At 38.5% G+C, this 19,763-nt stretch overlaps 1 protein-coding gene across 1 annotated transcript in view; it reads right to left on the minus strand.

Moving 5' to 3' along the window:
• cnbd1 (cyclic nucleotide binding domain containing 1) overlaps positions 1-19,763 on the minus strand; it is a 58,332-nt gene that overhangs the window by 3,555 nt on the left and 35,014 nt on the right. Inside the window, exons 5-10 of the mRNA XM_007903242.2 lie at positions 17,343-17,480; positions 17,079-17,211; positions 9,864-9,973; positions 8,632-8,782; positions 8,323-8,390; positions 2,563-2,622 (exon numbers count right to left, since the gene is read on the minus strand). Of these exons, the coding sequence (XP_007901433.1) occupies positions 2,563-2,622; positions 8,323-8,390; positions 8,632-8,782; positions 9,864-9,973; positions 17,079-17,211; positions 17,343-17,480 (660 nt within the window). The remainder of the gene's footprint in view (positions 1-2,562; positions 2,623-8,322; positions 8,391-8,631; positions 8,783-9,863; positions 9,974-17,078; positions 17,212-17,342; positions 17,481-19,763) is intronic.

Here is a 19,763-nt window from a genome sequence, read left to right on the forward strand (position 1 = left end):
AAAAAGAAAAGGGAGTGATCTCCTAGTGTCCTAGCCAACAATTGTCCAGGTACAATTCGTCATTCATTTCATGACTATTTGTGGAACAATTCTGTGCGCAAATTAATAATAATATAATCCTTGCATTTGATATAGAGCCTTACCACATCATTGAGATGTTTCAAAGTGCTTCACAGAATATATAGTAAAATGGATTTTGTGGGCAAAACGCGGCAGCCAATTGTGCACAGTATTGTCAGTTTGCTAAAAACATTCATTACACGCTACAGTAAATTCTGTAAAGCTCATTGAGACACCGTGATGATGTGATGAGATGTTATATCAAGTGAACGGACTATTTTGTTGTTATTTGTGTAAAAGCCACACTGGACATTGAGTTTTACTTACACTTGAGTTTTCTGTCTCATTTACTCTCCTCAGAATTCAATGGCTACTGTGATTCTCAAACGTTTAATAAGAAACACTGCAGTGATACTGTTCATCCCTTGATAAGAGGCGTCTTTCTTTTGTATCTATTTGACTAATATGCAGGCTCCAAAATGCAGTTAATGAAGCAGACCTTCATATTCAGCTCATTTTCCTAATGAGCAGCTGTCAACTATTTTGACCAAGGTTATAATTGCAACCATTATGATAATAATTGTTACAGCTACATTCCCTAGTATCATTTACTCATTGTCTATGGATGCTATTTGTACCACCTTGTGCTTGGAAATGGTTGGCTGAATTTTACTCATGAGGAGATAAAACCAGACAGTACTTCCAAGCCCATCTGGATACCCAAATACAATAACAACAACAACAAGATTCCATTTATAGAGCGCCTTTCATGTCGGGAGGACGTCCCAAGGCGCTGGACAGTTGGGTCGAGACCCGAGCAGTGGGGAAATGGTCAGGGGGAGGGAGCGAGGAGGGGGTAGAGAGTCGAGAGGGGAGCTGAAGGCACGGTCGAAGAGAAAGGTCTTGAGACCGGCCTTGAAGGAGGAAAGGGAGGAGGCGGCGAAGGCACTGGGGGATGGAGTTCCAGAGCCTCGGGGCTGAGAGGCTGAAGGCCCGGCCACCGATGGAAGGGCGGTTGGGGCGGGGGATGTGGAGCAGACCGGAGCCAGAGGAACGGAGGGTACGGGCAGGTAGGAAGGGGGATAGTAGGTCAGAGAGGTAGGAGGGAGCAAGGCCGTGAATGGCCTTGTAGGTGAGGATGAGGATCTTGAATTTGATCCTCCGGGGGATGGGAAGCCAGTGGAGGCGAGCGAGGGTATGTACAACAACAACAACAACAAGATTCCATTTATAGAGCGTCTTTCACATCGGGAGGACGTCCCAAGGCGCTGTACAGTTGGGTCAGGACCCAAGCAGGGGGGAAATGGTCAGGGTGAGGGGAGTGAAGGGAGGGAGCGAGGAGGGGGGAAATAGTCAGGGTGAGGGGAGGGAAGGGAGGGAGCGAGGAGTGGGTAGAGAGTCGAGAGGGGAGCCGAAGGCACGGTCAAAAAGAAAGGTCTTGAGACCGGTCTTGAAGGAGGAAAGGGAGGCAGCAAGGCGAAGGCACTGGGGGATTCCAGTTTCTGGTGCAAACTGACCTGCTCTAGTGCTCAAAACACTTGTAAATGCACAAGACGGTGGCCAGACAACGCAGGAAGCTGCAAGTGTTACAAACTACCAGTAACTGTGTGTCCACACGTGAAGTATAAGTAAATGCATGCTCTAGCAAGATGCTTTCCAACAGGGTCGGCCTATATTCTGAAACCTTGCTTGATTACTTGGTGGATTAGGGAGTACAAGCACTCCTGGACTCTACCCCGCGTGAAGGGCGCGATATAAATACAAGTTGTTGTTGTTGTTACAGTATTTCATGCAAAATCTCCCTGCAAGAGAGTAATTTGTCAGATTAAAGTCCAGGAAGCTTGTAAGATCAACTCCGAATGATAAAAAGTTTAAAGGAAAAATCTATAAAAATGACAAATAGAAAAAATATATAAGCCAGAACCACTAACAGAATGGGAGCACTTTAAGGAATGCAAGTCTCTTGGAGAAAGTGATTTGCATCCAGGTTTGTCATACAAATTGCTGTTATGGAAACAAACAGGGTCATGTTTCAGGGGCAGTGGTTCCTCCTACAACATCTGTGTTTCTATGCTCACCGAGATGCTACTAAATTAATGAGGTCCGGATAACCAGCAGGTCTTACCTAGTCACATCATTAAAATATTTTTACAATCTCCGAGATACAAAAAAGAAGAGGAAAGAAAGAAAAGGAAGGATGGGGGAGAATAACAGGGAGTTAGGAAGAGAGGAAGGAAAGATAAGGGGATGATAGGAAGAGAGGAAAGAGGAGGAAGCAAGGGAAGCAGGAAAGACTGAGGAAGAAACAAAGGTAAGAATGAACAGAGGAAGGCAGTAAGGTGCAAGGAAGGAATGAAAGATTTATTTTTATTTAATGGCCAGATTGTTCTATTCCAGTCCTCCACAATTACTAAATCTATATACAGTATAGGTTGGAAAATATCTTATCCTACTCAGGAAGTATACCTGTATATAAACCCAGAATAAGAAATGTGCATTTACCTTAAACTTCAACCATTCTCTTTGTTTCTCCTGATGAATATATTTCTGGTTGATCTCCTCCTGCAAGGTCAAAATTTCCCTCATTAATATATATAAGCAATGTAAAAAATAATGGTTTCATTTGATAGTGCACCTTATCATGTCCAAATGTCTCAAAGCTATAGGCAATAAGTTACTTTGAAGTGTAATGACTTGCTCTGCAGGCAACTTATGCATGAAACCTTTACAGACTGATGAGTCAAATAAAGAAATCCATTCGCAAACATAATTGGACGTCTTCTGGTTGATTTGATAATCTGTTCATATGGTGGTTTTCCACAATTATAAGAGTACAGTTGCTCCTATAAAGCATTAAAGAAAGACGCTAGCACCAGAATATTGCTGAAGCACAAATATGTTAATATCCTCAAGGGAAAAAAGAGCAAAACACTGAATGTAAGAGAATGTAATCAATTATTAAAAATGCAAATGATTTCTGAAATGTATCACTCCCATATAAGACTAATACACATACTGTCTGCAAAGACATTTTTGCATTCAGTTTGAAAAGGTTTGGCGAAATTTAGGAAATCTTACATGTACCAGAGAATAATGAAGTCTAAAACGTAGGAATTTTAAATGGGATTCCTTCATTTGAACTTCTGAGTCTCAAAGGAGGATTCATTCTGATAACAAGAAGAATAAATAATCCTTGCATTTGATACAGTGCCTTTCATGTCAGGAGGACATCTTAAAGTGCTTCACCGTATATTCTGTATAGGGTAGTAACTGTACACTTTGTAGGCAAACACAGCATCCAGTTTGTGCACAAATTATCATGATGTAAATGACCAATTTTATCTGGGAGAATCTTGGCCAGTACACTGGCAGAAACTCCATTCTCTTTTTGAATAGTGCCACGGGATCATTAACATCCACCTGAACAGAGAGATGGACATCAATTTCATGTCTCATCTGAAGGACGGCTCCTCCAACAATGGAATGCTCACTCAGCATTATATTTCAGTATCAGCCTGGAATGTAAATTCAAAATACCAACGTGGTCTTGAATCCACAGGCTTCTGATATTCTAGTAACGCAATACACATTTGCAGACTGGGGGGGAACTCTACTCCAAAAATAGATTGAGTCAAAGAGGAGTTTCTGCCAGTGAGCAGTGTTAGTGGGCAATTGTTGTGCATTAGAGCCCCAATTTGTATAGAGTTGGGCTGTTATGTGCTACAACACTGTAACACAAAGACAGTGATCAATACGGCCATAAATTGGACTAGCAAAACATGTGAGTCATCATTTCAGCTTTTGTTTGGTCAGTTGTGTCTGACACATGCGGAAACCCATCACAATGCTTAAGAGTATCCAAACCAAACTAAGATTTCCATGCATCCCACCTGCACATGGAAATCCCAGAGATAGATTGTTGGAATGGAATGGACACTCTCTCTGGAGGGATGCATCCTGCTTACCTAATTCCAGAAAGTATTAGGCACAGGTTGGCAAGAGCCAAGGCTGGGGGGCCCCAGAGTGTGTTGGTATACTGTTGGAATCTAACCAGCTAAACCTGCATAGCTTGCCATTGATATCGCTAAAAACTCATACCAGTGACTGGTCTACTTCTCTAAGTTCCAGACCTGCATGGCATCAGAAACCACCACCCATCCCCACATAATAATAATAATAATAATCCTTGCATTTGATATAGCGCTTTTCACGTCAGGAGGACGTCCCAAAGCGCTTCACAGAACACACTGTAAAGTGAATTGACTGTATATTTGTGGGCGAACGCGGCAGCCAATTGCGCACAGCAATGTCCCACAAACAGTCGTAGATTGAAAATGACCAATTTAATTATTGTTTTTGGTTTTTTGGAGGGATTATTATTAGGCGTGTGGAGTAAGGAAACTTGCCCAAGGTTTCGCCCTGCCTGGAATTGAACTCAGGTCTCTCACTTGCAAAGCGAGTGCTCTAACCACTGAGCTACAGGACTCCACATCCCCAACCATCACCACCTTTCAGTGTTGATACTATTAGATATTTTTAAGATTTCATTTGATTTCACTAAAGCCTGTAGCAGGTTTTCCCATCAGCACCTTGGGATGTGAAAGGCACTATATGAATGTAATTTCTCCGTTGTTCTCCTCAATGAAACATATGCCTTATAAATATTGAAAGGGACATGATGTGTGGATTACCTGAAGTTAAAAAGTGAGAGGCTGGGGAGAGCAGAAGCAATTCAAATGCTGGCACACCTTCACTTTGAAGGTTGAAGATACCTGGACCAAATTTACAAACATATCCAGATTCACACCTTGTTAGGTGTGTGAACAGAACCAGGTTGGTTCATGCATCATAATAACTTCTAGCAGCATAGATTAAAACAAAATAATAAATTTGCTAAATCAGCTAAATCAGAAGTGATGACACATAAAATAGTGCTGACCTTCAATTATGCCTAACAATTTACAATGTTTTAAAAGGCAATGATCAGAAAAAATGACGTTAAAACAATGCATTTATTCAACATGAAAATTGTATTGAAATAATGCTGAAAATACAGTATAAAAGTGGATAGAGGAGTGTGATCACAGAGTGATTAACACTTTTAGATCGACGGAGAAGGTGATTTTGCCAGAGAAGCTATTAGAACTTCAGGTGTTAGCTTGGTTCAGTTGGTAGCCCACTCATCTCTGGGTTAGAAGGTTATGGGCTAAAGCCTCACATCAAGTTTCACAGTCTAGACTGACTCAGTATTGGAGGAGGACTGTATTGTCAAAGTGCTACTGTTTAGATGAAACAATAAATCAAGGTCTTGTCTGCCTATTCAGATGGATCTTAAAAGATCCCATGGCACTTTTTTCCAGTGCCCTGCCAACAATCTACCAGATTAATTGATCATTCACTTCAGGGCTACCTTGCTGTGTGCAAACTATCTTTGCCTCTAAAGCACATTGGGATATTGCGATATTACAGGTATTATATCAAATAAAAGGATTAATTACAGTAATTAAGTATAAATACAGTGAGTATGATTGATAATGGGATATTCACAAACCATATTCAATCTCAACTAAATGTAAGTTCTTATTTGCAAGACTGTAACAACAACAACTTGCATTCGCATAGCGCCCTTCATGCCAGGCAACATCTCGGAGTTCATCTGTAAAACAGATGATTCCAAAAATGGCCAACAAGTAAATCAGCCAGGGTTTCCTTTGTAATCGCTGTCCACAGAAACCCACTGCAAGATGCATGTGTGTGGGCAACAACAACAACTTGCATTTATGTAGCGCCCTCACGCAGGATAGCATCCCAGAGCGCTTGAGGATTTGGGAAAAAACAAGATCAGGCGGCTCTGATGTTTGCCACGCTCATTGTCAAGGCTCATCAGTAAATAATGGTCACTTGGAAGAGAAATGTTCATGGGGAAAAATATGTTTTTTTTGCGGGGGGTTTGGATCCTGTGATTATCTGTAAATTTGCTGACCTCAGCTTGTCTGTTCTTACTTTGCTCCAATTCCAAGATTAAGCTAAATTTTAAGACGGCACCTACACTATCAGTGTATCTGTAAATTCAACTCTTTTTTACTTTGAAAATCCCAACTGAATTAATGTTTTGGATCGTAAAAAAGACTCCACACATCAAACAGGCAACAACAATGCTAAAATTGGTAGGGAGTAGTCCTTCCTGACTTCTATATGTGCCTTTCTGATAAAGAAGCTGTTTAGAGGTTAAAGAAATCTATCCGTTTGAGCTAATTTTCCTTTGGCAAGACACTGATTGTTTACAGTGGGGAATACATTCTGTCAGTGAGGGAAGTCAGTTGTTTATCTGTAAAGGGCATTATTTTCAGCAGAGAAACTGTAATCATGAAGCAGCTAATCTGTGAAGGGATCAATTTTGAAAGTTTTGGCAGGTGGCAGAGACTGAAATATATAACTTTATAATGGCTTTCTCATGGTGAAAGTAGTCATATATGGGCATTTCATTTTCAGGTCTTGATCGACTCCATTTATTTATTGCTGGAAATTTTCACTTTGGTATCAAAACACGAATGAATTTTGAACATATTTTCAGGTGGAATTTGGGTCACAGACTTGCACTATAAGTCTCCTGGATTGATTTGGAACAAATTGAAACAATGGAATCTTATGGGGAAGATTTTCAAGTACATCAATGGAGAATCAAATAGACCAATATACCTAGTATAGGGTGAGATTGAGGACAACAGACTTTTGCAAGTCACCTGTGAATAATATCAAAAGGTTGGTTCGGATCAAGGCCCTTCAGCCCATCTGAATTCATCCTTACAGAATATCAACATTTATCATACCCCATCATAACATCAAACTGACATTTTAAAAATACATCCAATATACTGGTCTCAAACACCCTTCCTGGCAACCTGTTCCAGTCATTATTTATTTCTGGTAAAGGAAAACCTCCTGGTGTCTGTCCTCAAATAGCAAACCTTTACTGAAGATATTAAGTGCTTGTTACATTTTTTGGTCAGACTATTTCATGTTCTACTAATATACTATTGTGCTACCAGTTATTATAGTTATGTGTGATAGTTATATTTGATCCCATTGTTGCATATTTTCCATTGTTGTGATCCTTATATGTAAGCTAGCCTTAGGGTTGCTAGGTTTTAATAAAGAGCTGTTGTTTCTACCGAATATATCCTCGAATCTCTATAATATTCTAGTCAAGAAAAGGAATAAGCACTTTGGAGGGTGGTTGTCAAAATAGGAGGTCTACTAGTGCGAGCAGACTCCGATTAGACATTCCAGTAACTGACATTGAGGTAACTGGGAATACCTGTCTGTGTGTGACTCTGACTTGGTTGAGTCACCTTTTGAAAGAAGGACTCACCCGACAGGGTTAGGAGAAGCAAAGGCCACTTAGCACAAAAGCGTTAATAAAATTTGCACGTACATCAAGTGGTGAGAACAGTCGCACACCAATTTTACCATTGGATGTTTTGTGATCCCTGAATAGTGAATTAGTGGGAGGACAGGGAGAAACTTCCTGCTCGGGTCTGACCTCTCTTTGCTGTTCTAATGCATAATGCAATATTGCCCTGAAAGTGTTCATCTGATGAGTTGCAAAGGAGATGTAAACTGTCACTTGTGGCCAGCACTCCCTCCTTCTTACTGAATGGCTGTGCTAGCCTCGTATGTCCCCTTGGAGCTCCTAATGACTACAAAACAACAACAAAATTACATTTGTATAGTGCTTTTCACGTCCAGAGGACGTCCCAAGGCACTGGACAATAAGTGTTTCGGACCCAAGCTGGGGTTCAGGATCGGGGCGGGTGGAAGGCAGGGGGTGGAAGGAGGGTGCCAAACTACCTCTGAGACCAGATATGCAACCCAGAAATGTAGATATGTATGAGTAATTATTGGCACAGGGAATTGGTTCAACTAATAATAATAAAAATAATAATAATAATAATAATAAAACAGTACACTTGATGTAGCGCCTTTATGTTTGGAGGATATCTCAAATCACGCACAGGTTATACTGTGAAGTGGAATGAAAGTATATTTTGTGGCCGAACAGGATGAGAGAATTCACTGCTGAAATATGAGTTATACTCGGCTAGAAACTATTCCACAGAACCATAGAAATGTACAGCACATTTATAGTCATTCAGCCCATTGTGTCTGTGCTGGCTCTTTGAAAGAGCAATACATTCAGTACTGCTTTTTATCCATACCCCTGCAAATTACTTTAAAGAGTTTATACATTTGTTCGCTCACCTGATTGAGTTTGCCGAAGGTCAGTTCTGCAGTCTGTTGAAGAAGCATCTGATTTACCTCGTCAAGTTCTGTAAATACACAGAGCTTCTTTATCAAATGGTGAAACAGCTGTATCTGAATTGAATGATGAACAAGTGATCTCAAAGGGCCTTTATCACACAAATGTACAACTAATGCATTATTTAAAAAAGACAAGTAATTGTTTAGATTAGTGTGAGGCACAAATTACTATAGCAACAGTAATGGTTGTAGAAACCACTGGATGCTAAGGTTCTCTGAACACAAAGGAGATGGCCAATGCAACATTACCAAGCAAAGCACTGTCAGAAATAACTCCAAGCTCAACATCTGTTCCTGTGACAACTGTGCAGGTGAAAGGTTCTTGTTGTATAATGCTGATCTCTCCGAAGGATTCATTCTTTTCTAATTTTCCCATAATCACATGTTTAGTTTCATTGACCTAGGAAACAAATATGAGACATGTGATAGGAGTAAAAGATGCAAACAAAACGCATTTAACATACGAGTCAAGACCACTTGCATGCAACATCAACTTGCCAAAATACGCGGGCTATCTATATTCAAAAAAGCAAGCGTTCTTTTAATCCCAATGGCCTGCCCTATTCTCATACAAGTTCAAGCTTCTAACTCTCATATAATGGTTCACTTCCCTCTTGAAATGGGTAACATACTAAATGAGAGGGAGAAAGTAAATACGTTCAGATTTGTAATTGTATTAACAACAAATTACTTTTATATAGCACCTTTCACAGGAGGAGTTTAGATGACTCCAGCGCAGCGGAGAAGTGTAGGGGGAGTTATTTTTCCAGCAGCGGTAGGAGATGGAGGTAGGTTGGGTGGTGGAGAGAGGGATTGAGGAGTTAAGGGAGATGAAGTAGTGGTCCAAGATGGCTTTGTCGGTGATGATGACGTCCGAGATGCTGATTCCGCAGGTAATCATCAGGTCAAGCGGGTGGCCATGGATGTGGAGAGTAGAGTTGATGTGGAGGGATAGGTTGGAAGAGGAGAGGAGGGAGGTGAAATCAGCGGCGATAGAGCAAGAGGGGGTGAAGTGCAGGTTGAAATCGCCTAGGATGAGGAGGAGCTCAGAACAAAGGGAGAGAGAAGATAGAAGGGTGAAGATCTCAAAGACAAAGGTGAGGGAGAGTTGGGGGAGGTGATAAACTAGGAGAATTGGAGGGATGGTATAGGGTAAGGTGCTCGAAGGAGGGAAAGGAACCAGAGGAGTAAGGAGTCGCCTAGGGTGATCCAGGTTTCTGTGAGGACCCTTAATAACAAGGCTTGATATAAAACAATCAATTGATACAGAGAAATGGTAAAGCAGGTTGGATGTAGTAAATCAAAACATTTGATTTACATTCAAATAGACTTGACTGTAGAAGTCATTTCTCAATGAACTTAAAAAGTCAACTATTTGTAGCTGTTTTAAGTATGGAAGACAACAATCAGATAAAAAGAGCTGCTGATTTCACCACAATTATTTGTTACAGTCTACAAGATGTAATTCACAAACTATTTACCGTTTTTCCCAGAGGACGTTTTACAATGACTTCAATGCTTCTTAAAATGTGGCATTCACCAGACATAATATATCCTGCAAAGCTGCTGATTTCACCTTCTTTCACCAGCACTGCAAGTAAATATGATGAACAAAAATCATAGGCAACTCTAACAATTTGAAATCTATAGGCAAAACAATGCAGAAATACATTCTTAGAGTCCAGTAATATATTCTTAAATCAAATATCTGTCCCTATTTCATCCTTTCATGAATTAACTTCCTTGTTCACCATTGACCTTCAAAGCTAATGGGTTTCCATTAGCAAATCCTAAAACCAGATTTGAAGAATCTATCATGGCTCTGAATCTGATGCTATCCAATAAACAGCTTAAAACAAAACTCTTAAAGTGGTCTGCAGTCTTATGTAGAATCAAAGACAAGTACAATTTTCTCTCGTGGACAATTCAGACAATTGCACAAAAGAAATTTTGTTTATATAAATTTACTATTGTAAGAGTTTTTTCTTTTTAATGTGAAAATATGCACAAAACATTACTATATTTCAATAAAAAAATAAAGTCCAAATTGGTGGTATGTTTAAAGTACAGAATAATTAAACCATGATTAAACTGAAAAGTGCTTGCCTTGGTAATTTTGATTTTAGTAGCAGGATCTCACGAGTATGGATGCAACAAACCAAGACTGACACAGAGCTGTGAAAATGCTCACTCATAAGTACAAAAGAAATGTTGTCATATCATATTATAGAATCATATCATAGAATTATACAGCACAGAAGGAGGCCATTCGGCCTATCGTGTCTGTGCCGGTTCTTTGAAAAGAGCTACCCAAATCAATCCCATTCCCCCACTCTCTCCCCACAGCCTTGCAACCTTGTTCTCCCCAAACTTGTCATGTTTTAAAAGCATTCCTTGTGTTATTTAATCAAGGTTCATAGGCATGCAATGGGTGGGAGGATAGGAGGGGGGGAAACATCCCCACTTTGATTCTCAGCCAAATCTCGTAGTGAAGTACCAGAGATAACCCAAATTAATTCTAACGGCAATTTGGTACGGATGAACACATGTGTACATGATTTGTCACAGGTATTCCCTAGAAGCCATATCATAATGTTTTATTTTTGGGATTCTGGAAACACTAAGACCTACATATTGTTTCTGGCACAATGCGGTAATGAGAAATAAGCCTACCTATTTACATGTTTGGCACTTGTAACCTAGCTGAGTGTATTGAGTAGGAAGTATATTTCTCTAAACAGAAGTTACAATCATGGAATTGCACAGTCTCCCAGGCAGCTTTGCTATTAACCCCACTACCATCCCAAAGCAAATTTGGGGCTCTGGTTTTCTCTGCTTTTCCATTGCTTTTAAAGTTTTGCCATTTAATGTAGATTTCCTCACCTATTCTTAGATAGATAGTATTTGTATGCCATCCTCTCATCCACTAAACTGCCTGTCCTGATGTCTCTTATGGGCCTCATCACAAACCTCATGGCTGCAATTTGAACAGTGTTGAACTTTCCCAATTTGAGTTACTGAACCTATTTTATTGCAAATTCCTAAAAATGTTTCCACTTCATATCTTCTTTCGCTTTGCCTCCGATCAACACAATCAAATCCCCCTCCTTTCCTTTGCTCAATAAATCCCATTAACTTTGTGAAGTGCTTTATGACATTTGATTATAATAATAATCCTTGCATTTGGTATAGTGACATTGGGATTTACTGCACAATGTGTTTGCTGACTGTGTATTTGTAGACATGAAAGGTACTGCAAAGTAAAACTTAATGTTGCAATCAAATGCAATATTCTCCCCAAATACTGATATTATGTGGGAACAGTTCTACTTTCATAGAGGTAAATCATTCTGCTGTCATATTTCTTAATATAAAAGAAAATAATGCTATGAAAGTGCTGACATTATTTAACACCTTTGTGCACAAACAGTGGAGCTGATGTTGTGTGGCTCGGCCATCAGTTGTGAAAAAGTGATAACACCCTACTGCCCTATGTTGCAGCTGAAATAACAGATGAAAGAATCTGAATCAATATCAGCGCTGTCACCATTGAATATTTTTTTAACCTGTAAAAACCTGCATGGACATGTATTTTACAAATACAATTGATCATTTCATTGCTGACAAGGTTGATTCTTCAGATGTAGGAAAATCCAAAAATGCTAATAATCATTATTATCGTTCAGCACCTGTCATATCGGGAGGACATCCCAAAGTGTGCCACAGGATATATTGTAAAGTGCAGTGACTGTGTATTTTGTAGGCGAACGTAGCAGGCAATTTACGCACAACAATGTCTCACATACAGCAATGAAGCCTAATGTTATTTGGGGGATTATTGGTCAGGACACTGAGAGAAACTCCCTTCTCGAATAATATAATTATCCTTGCATTTGATATAGTTCTTTTCACATCTTCTAGACATCTCAAAGCGCTTCACAGAATATATTTATTCTTTATATAATTTATATAAAATATAATTATTCTCTAGAGAATAATTCACAAGTGAAATTATGCATAATAGTTAGGAGATCATCAACTTTTCCCAGTTTAAATTATAAATAAAATAAAACGTAAAATAAATTAAATTGTAGATTCATTTTTACTTGTATGAAAGCTCGCTCATACCCGGTAACCTGAGTTATGGATCAATTTAGATCAGGCACATATCTTGCATCAACAGTCAAATAACCTGTTTTATTGTTGTAAGTATGCTTCCAATCGTGTTGTAAATTTATTTGGACCTCTCAGAGTCCCTCCTACTCCCTTCTCCCTTTCAAGGCAAATTTCAAAACGCAATTCTTTGACTACTCTTTCGGTCATCTTCATCCTCCCCTACCGCAATTGGTTCCCCATGGCAGCTCAGATGCCGATCTAGAACCGTGATTGTTCTTTGGGATGTCCAAGTGAAAGTTGCTGTATAAATGTAAATCTGTTTTGTTGTATTGCGATGTCCTAAATGTGAATTATTCTAACCACAGATCGGTAAGTACAGACCTTGAAAAGCCTATCACCACCTTTCTGTCAGTCTCAAAGTAAAACAAAAGTAATTATCCTCACTATTCAATCTCCACTACCTCTCAATCATTTTCTTCACCAAATAACTATCCAATTCATTCCTCTTGAATCTGCTGATAGAAGCAGCTTCCATCGCCCACCCTGGTAAGTTTATTTCACATATTCACCACTCTCTATACAGTAATGAAATCTGAATTGTGTGTCGCAAACATCTGCTCATAGATTCCACAATAGTTCTGAATTTACCACCTGGGTACAACAAACTTGACATTCCTATAGGGTGGATAAAAATAAATCTTTTTTAGCATGCATCACATTGAATAAATTTATCAGTCACTTGCAAAATATCCAATCATTACATTTTCATTTTGCAGTAGACTTCTGTGAAGCTTTGAGATTTCCTCCCTACATGAAAGGCACTATATCAAATGTAAGGATTATTATTATTATTTATCTTTAATTAATTGTGGATTATTTCTTATTGAATTTAAAGAAATATTATAATCACTATTCCTCTTCTGTGAAGAACATAACATTAAATATATAGAGCCCATTGTCAAATCATTTTGAAAGCTTCAAATGAAAGACAACAAAATTAAATGGGAAAGAAGAATTGTTTTCACCAATAGGATGAAGATCACATGGAACAATACACTAGCACAGGTGGCAAAACAAAGAACAATACAGGGTTTCAATCTAGAACTAGACAAATTTCTGAAAAGGATTAAGATTATTAGGTGATGTTAGGATTATTAGATTATGTTTCAAAGGAGTGTTTTGAAGATTTGATATTGACTACAATTTTGATATATATCTTAGAGGAGCGCTGCATTATCGGAAGAGTGTCCATAAGATGAGACATTAAACTGAGGTCCCATCTGACTTCAGTGAGGGTTCAGTGAACGATAAAGATCCCATGGCACTATTCAAAATGAAACAATCCTCTTGTTAAATTGGTCATTCACATACTGACTGTTTGTGGGACATTACCAAGTGTAAATTGGCTGCTGTGTTCACCAACAAATACACAGTTGCTACATTTAGCAGTAACTAGTGTGAAATACTTCGGGACATTTTAATGTGATAAGGCAACATGTCAAATGCACAATTTATTGTACTAACATTGGAAAGTGGTTAAATTAAATATCTGGTAAAGGGCTAAATTAATTATTAATGTAATTATTATTTACATGGATGCCATCGGGCTGTTGTCAAGGAGCCTGGTATTGTGCCCTAACAGCAGTGAATTTAAAAGGTAAGTAGCTTGAAGGTGTATTATTGTTATGAAAACTGCTTGACAAATCTTCATTCGGTATGAGTCAGAAGAGCCATGGATGATTACCCCGTGGCCTCAGCAAGATAGCTGGTACCAAAGAATTCTCTGATTTTCTGCTCCAATTCCAATTGCTGCTCCAATTATGATTATAAGCGTTTGAATACAGCAAAAAAATTGGCTATTGATTTAGCTGGATCAATATACTGTGAAGCAGAGCTCAAATGCTGACTGTGGGATCAAAAAAAGTAATCGGGATCTGCAAAGTGGCAGCTACGCATCCTTTTAAATCAGCCTTTGGGTCAAATTACTGCATTAAAATCAGGAGGAGCAAGATATTCCATTTGACCCAATTTTTAGGAATGGTTGGAAAAAGATAAAGTTTCAAAACATTTAATGTTATAATTTTCAAATCAAACCTGTTATGAAACTTTGCATTGTTATCTCCATTCTTGTTTTGCGTTCTTTTTCTATTTTCTGACATTGTCATCTTGAACATTAGGTCAAAAACTATGTCTCAAAGTTATGCAGTTCAACAGCATTATAGGAAGGATAAAGTGTTTCTAAAGCTGAATTGTTTTTCTCAACAAACATTTCCATTGTAGAAGGCCGGAATTCAAATTTGCCCACTGAAACAAAATCTGGCAGACGAGTCCTGAAGCCCATACTTAACGGAAATGCTGTACATTTTATAATCATTGCATGTGATACAGGCCTTATTCTATAATCGAGATGTCTCAAAACACTTCACAGGATTTACAATTTACGGGAAAGATTGCTATCTGGTAAATACACCGTACTCTTCCATCTTTTATGGTGGTAAGTACACACCATGGATTGCAAACTTTTCTATGGAGAAAGAAAATTTTATGTTTTTACACTTGGTGAAGGTGAGGGTCAAATCTATGTAGGCACTCCCTGATTCATGGCATCTTTAACTCCCAATAGACCATGGTAAATCACCACGGCAGCAGATTTTCCAATTCCGCTCATCTCAAGACCTAACTTTGAAAACAAATATTTAACATGAACCTATTATTTTCCATCAAGTGAAACATTATACGTAAACATAATATTCATAAATAATAATTATAATATTATACATACATATAAATTAAACTATTATTTCCCATCAAGTGAAACATTATACGTAAACATAATATTCATAAATAATAATTATAATATTATACATACATATAAATTAAACTTTTATTTCCCATCATAAACACCATTTATCTCTTCAGTGGTTACAAATTATTGCTTTGTCAAATTACCAAAGTATAGTTTTAAACATTTCACAAAAAAAGGATGAAATAGCTATTTTGGTAATTCACTGATGCTTTTGGTTCTTTCGAAATTACCTTAAACTACAGTAATTTCAAACCACAATGAATCTTGAAAATCTAATCTGTTTAACAGTGGGGGTGAACTTCCAAATTCAATCATCATGACAGAGGAAAGTCAAGTCAAAGCCACAGGAAAGGAAGGAAAATCAGATAATGAGTCACTCTAGGTCTTGTAATCCCAGCGGGTAAAGAGAGAAATAAACTTGCATTTTTATGTTGAAATGTCTTATGGGGCTTTGCAGGCTACTGCTGTCGAGTGCAGTGACTTGTTTTTCTGGACAAAAGCAGCAATCATTTGCACCAATATGTTCCCATGAACATCCATTTAGTCCAGAGTGTTGTCAACCATGACGCTGGAAGAAACTCCCTTCTCTTTTCAAATTTCTCTTTTAAAGTCCAACTGAACAGGCAGAAATGTTGCAAACAGTAAGAGAAGGATGTATCAATACTACTGGATTGTAAATTACGTGAAGCTTTATATTTCTTTGTGCTCAAAATACTGCGTCTGCTATAGCCTCTGTGTCATTTACGAGTTTCATTGTAAAACAGCAAGCTATTTTTTTATTAACATTTCATAATTTTTTGTTTTAAATTTTCAAAGTGTTTTGAAGATTTGATACTGACTATAATTTTGATATACGTCTTGGAGGAGTGCTGCATTATTGGAAGAGTGTCCGTAAGATGAGACATTATTAAACTGAGGTCCCATTTGACTGTTCAATGGACGTTAAAGATCTATTCAAAATGAGAAGGGAGTTTCTCATGGTGTCCTGGCTAATAATCCCCTTGTTGCAGGACATCTTAATAGCTACAGAATTAAGGAGTTTGGGCATTTTTCTGCTCCATGCCTATTTCATACTGCACGTTGTGACAGCAATCCACTGGCACACGTGAGTTATAAACAGGAACCCATGTAACACAAAACTGGAGATATGCTTCTCAGAGCACCTGGAAAAGAAGTGATGTGATTCAAACCTGCAGGATAAACAGGGTGGATGTTAATTGCTCACTCATCTTCTTCCCACTACATGCAACATAAATCTAGAATAAGCGCAGCAATTCTTTGATGTGCACTTGGAATTAGAATGGAAAATACACTTAGAGAACCAAGCAGAACAACCCCTTCTGTTTTAAAAACAGGAAAAATAATCTCAGAAATTTCTGAAGCTGGTTCCCTGTTTTGGGAGTGTGTCAACTGCTTAATAATGTATTTTTGCTTCTGGTGTCACTAACTAGCCACCATTTTCTCTTTAAATATGATGATTTGAGACATGTACGTAAATATTAACATTCTCCGCAATTGAAAAAAAATCTGAATATTTCAATGATATGTACTAAGCTTTAAATGTGACCTGGAAACTTCATCCACTAGGAAGCGAGCACATGAAAAGCAAGACAAATTGTCACAATACATAAATGCAGCATTCGTAAACTGGTAGACACTGCATTAATTGCAAATTCTGATTTACAACTAAAATTGTAAAATTCATTAAACTGGAACACCAAGAAACTAGACCATGTTGAGGTCTATGTTGAGACACAAATATAAAGATACTAACCATAACCTGCTGGATATTTTCTCCACTCCATTATGGCAACCAATTTATTTGTAGAAAGTTTTGGCCATTGAGCATAAAAAGGGCAGGATTGGATCAATTCTTTCTTCCTTATTTTGTCGTGCAGAATGATTTCCTTCAATGCAAAATGAAAAGAATTTTGTGTTTCTTGATATCTTTCTTGTTTAAGATTCCTAAAAGCATTGTCAGAAACGGAGGGAGACAAGGAATTCAATAATTGGGTGTGGAATTCAATAATGTTCTCACCTCTTTTATTCTCCGATATTCTCGGACAGATATTTTGAGCATTTGACAGTAGGATTCTGTGATGACGCTCAGAACACTGCTGCTTACATCTAGGTTTGGAATTGGTTCCAAAGTGCCAAAGCAGCTGCCAACGCTTAGCTGACAATACAAAACCAAAACAATTAATTTCTGAAGAGTCTCATTCCAAATTCCAGATTTTCATTTCACGTTGTCAACAGTTCATTTTAACAATCAAACATACATACATACACACACCAGGTATTCATTTATACAGAGGGTAACATACAACAGGCCAGGTTATCAAGAAGAATGGTTGAGGTCGGAAAATAGGACTAATTTAAGAATTATCTTGATGCTACATGGTGCTTAATGCAATGGTTGGATGCACATATGATACTTAGAGGAAGTGGCTGATGAAACTGGTTGTGTTCCAGCAGGTATATTTTGGGACTCAATGGAAATGGGAGTGGGGCCAATGGACTAGAGAACAGGGAACAAAACACCAACTTCCAAAAAAGAGTCAGAACAATAACCCAGGGAACCACAGGTCAGTGCATTTGATAGCAGTGCATTTAAACATTGGAGGGACCCCTGAAAGCATGAAATAATGAAGCATCTAAGGAAATACACAATGATAAGGGAGACTGAGGATAGTTTTATAGGTAGATTGCACAATATAAATATATTTGAGTATCTTGCAGAAATAACAGAGCTTGGGCGTATTGGGAACTCATGGAAGTAGATTTTAGAAAAGCTTCTGATAGTGCCAGGGAAATCAGCTCACAGTGCTGGAAGGCAGAAATGAGTGGGGAGCTTCAGAACACTGGTGATAATTAACACATCAGCAGGAATTCTGTCTTGCTAATAACTAAAGGGAGACCTCTGCAACTTCCCACAAATGGCTGGGTCTTAAGAAAAATAGATTGGAAGGTAAGTTACGAAGAATTATCTTGTTAAATGATAATAAAAATTAATAATAATCCTTGTATTTGGTATAGCACCTCATCACGTTGTTGAGATGTCTCAAGGCACTTCACAAGATTTTACTGTGAAGTGTAGTAACTATGTGGTTACTCCAACACTGCAACTCATAGCCCATCTCAAGATGCTACTTAACAGTGCCTTTGGTCATCCCCCTGATGATGATAGGAGGCTTAGAATAGGGTGGACAGGAAACAATTATTTCTGGGGGTCAGGGGTCCAATGAATAGAGAGCATGGTTTTATAATCAGAACTGGAAGGTCCAAAACAGAGTTTAGGAAAAACCTTTTTCACACAGAGAGAGGTAGGAGTGTGGAATTCTCAGTCACAGTTAGTTGTTGGGGTAACAACCATGCGCACACACAGAAAAAGACTGGACAGAGTTAGGAAGTTCAGGGATATGGTAAAAAAAAGAGGAAATGGGACTAGAGATAGGATATAGGATAAGCACTTGTGTGAATTATTGTCTGATCTGGATGGGCCAAATAGCCTGTTTCTGAGGTGTACCATCTATAAATCTATGACCCATTGTGATAGAATAGGGGTGGGTGACAATCGGCTGCCTTGCCTACCTCCCCATTTTAAGAGGGCTGGGCTCAGTGAGTCTACTGTCGACCCTGATATGGATCTTCGAACTGGAATACACATTCCAAATAAAATACCAAATTTGGCATGTATTTTCAAGGTGTCCAGTTTCACCAAAGGCAGCGGCAAACTGGTTCCCTGAAAGGGCTCAAGATCGTCATGTAAAATGGGGGTCCCAATTTGTGAAGGATGGCAATTCATGGAGGCACTAATTCATGGGGGGGGGGGAGCTAAAAAACATAAAACGTCCACTCATTTAATAACTTTGTCCTGTTTAAACGGCTGCAAAATGGTGGTAAGTATTGTGAGGCATTCATCGGGGCACTCTGGAAATTTCCTGATTTCTCATACACCCAGTCTACCCCCGATCATGAGGGCTTTATGATGCACTAGGTCGAAAGCCTTTTGGAAGTCGATGAACAGAACCTAGGTGGATTTCCCCCTAGCCTTATTATGTTCTGCGATCTCAAGCAAAACCACAAACTATCACACACAATCTTCATGAGAACGGAAGCTAGCCTATTCTTCCTGATCAAACTATTAACATGCAATGTATGCGATACATATGCAGTAACTACTTGAAGCACCACTTTGAGAGCCACTGAAATCATTGAAATCCCTCTGTCGTTCTCAGTCTCAGTAGGGTCATCCTTCTTGTGGACAGAAACCACTTCTATATTTATCATAGTCTGCTCCATAATTATATTGTGGTATATTCAAATAACATTTCTCAGGGAAATTATTTACGTTTGAGTCAACAAAGTAGGAAACCTTGTTTTTTTTCATTATATTCATTATCTACCAATTTTACATATACTTGATAATAGAGGAAATTAAGTGACCAGGATTATTCCT

Source organism: Callorhinchus milii, unplaced genomic scaffold (assembly GCF_018977255.1).
Source record: "Callorhinchus milii isolate IMCB2004 unplaced genomic scaffold, IMCB_Cmil_1.0 Scaffold2, whole genome shotgun sequence".
NCBI lineage: Eukaryota > Metazoa > Chordata > Chondrichthyes > Chimaeriformes > Callorhinchidae > Callorhinchus > Callorhinchus milii.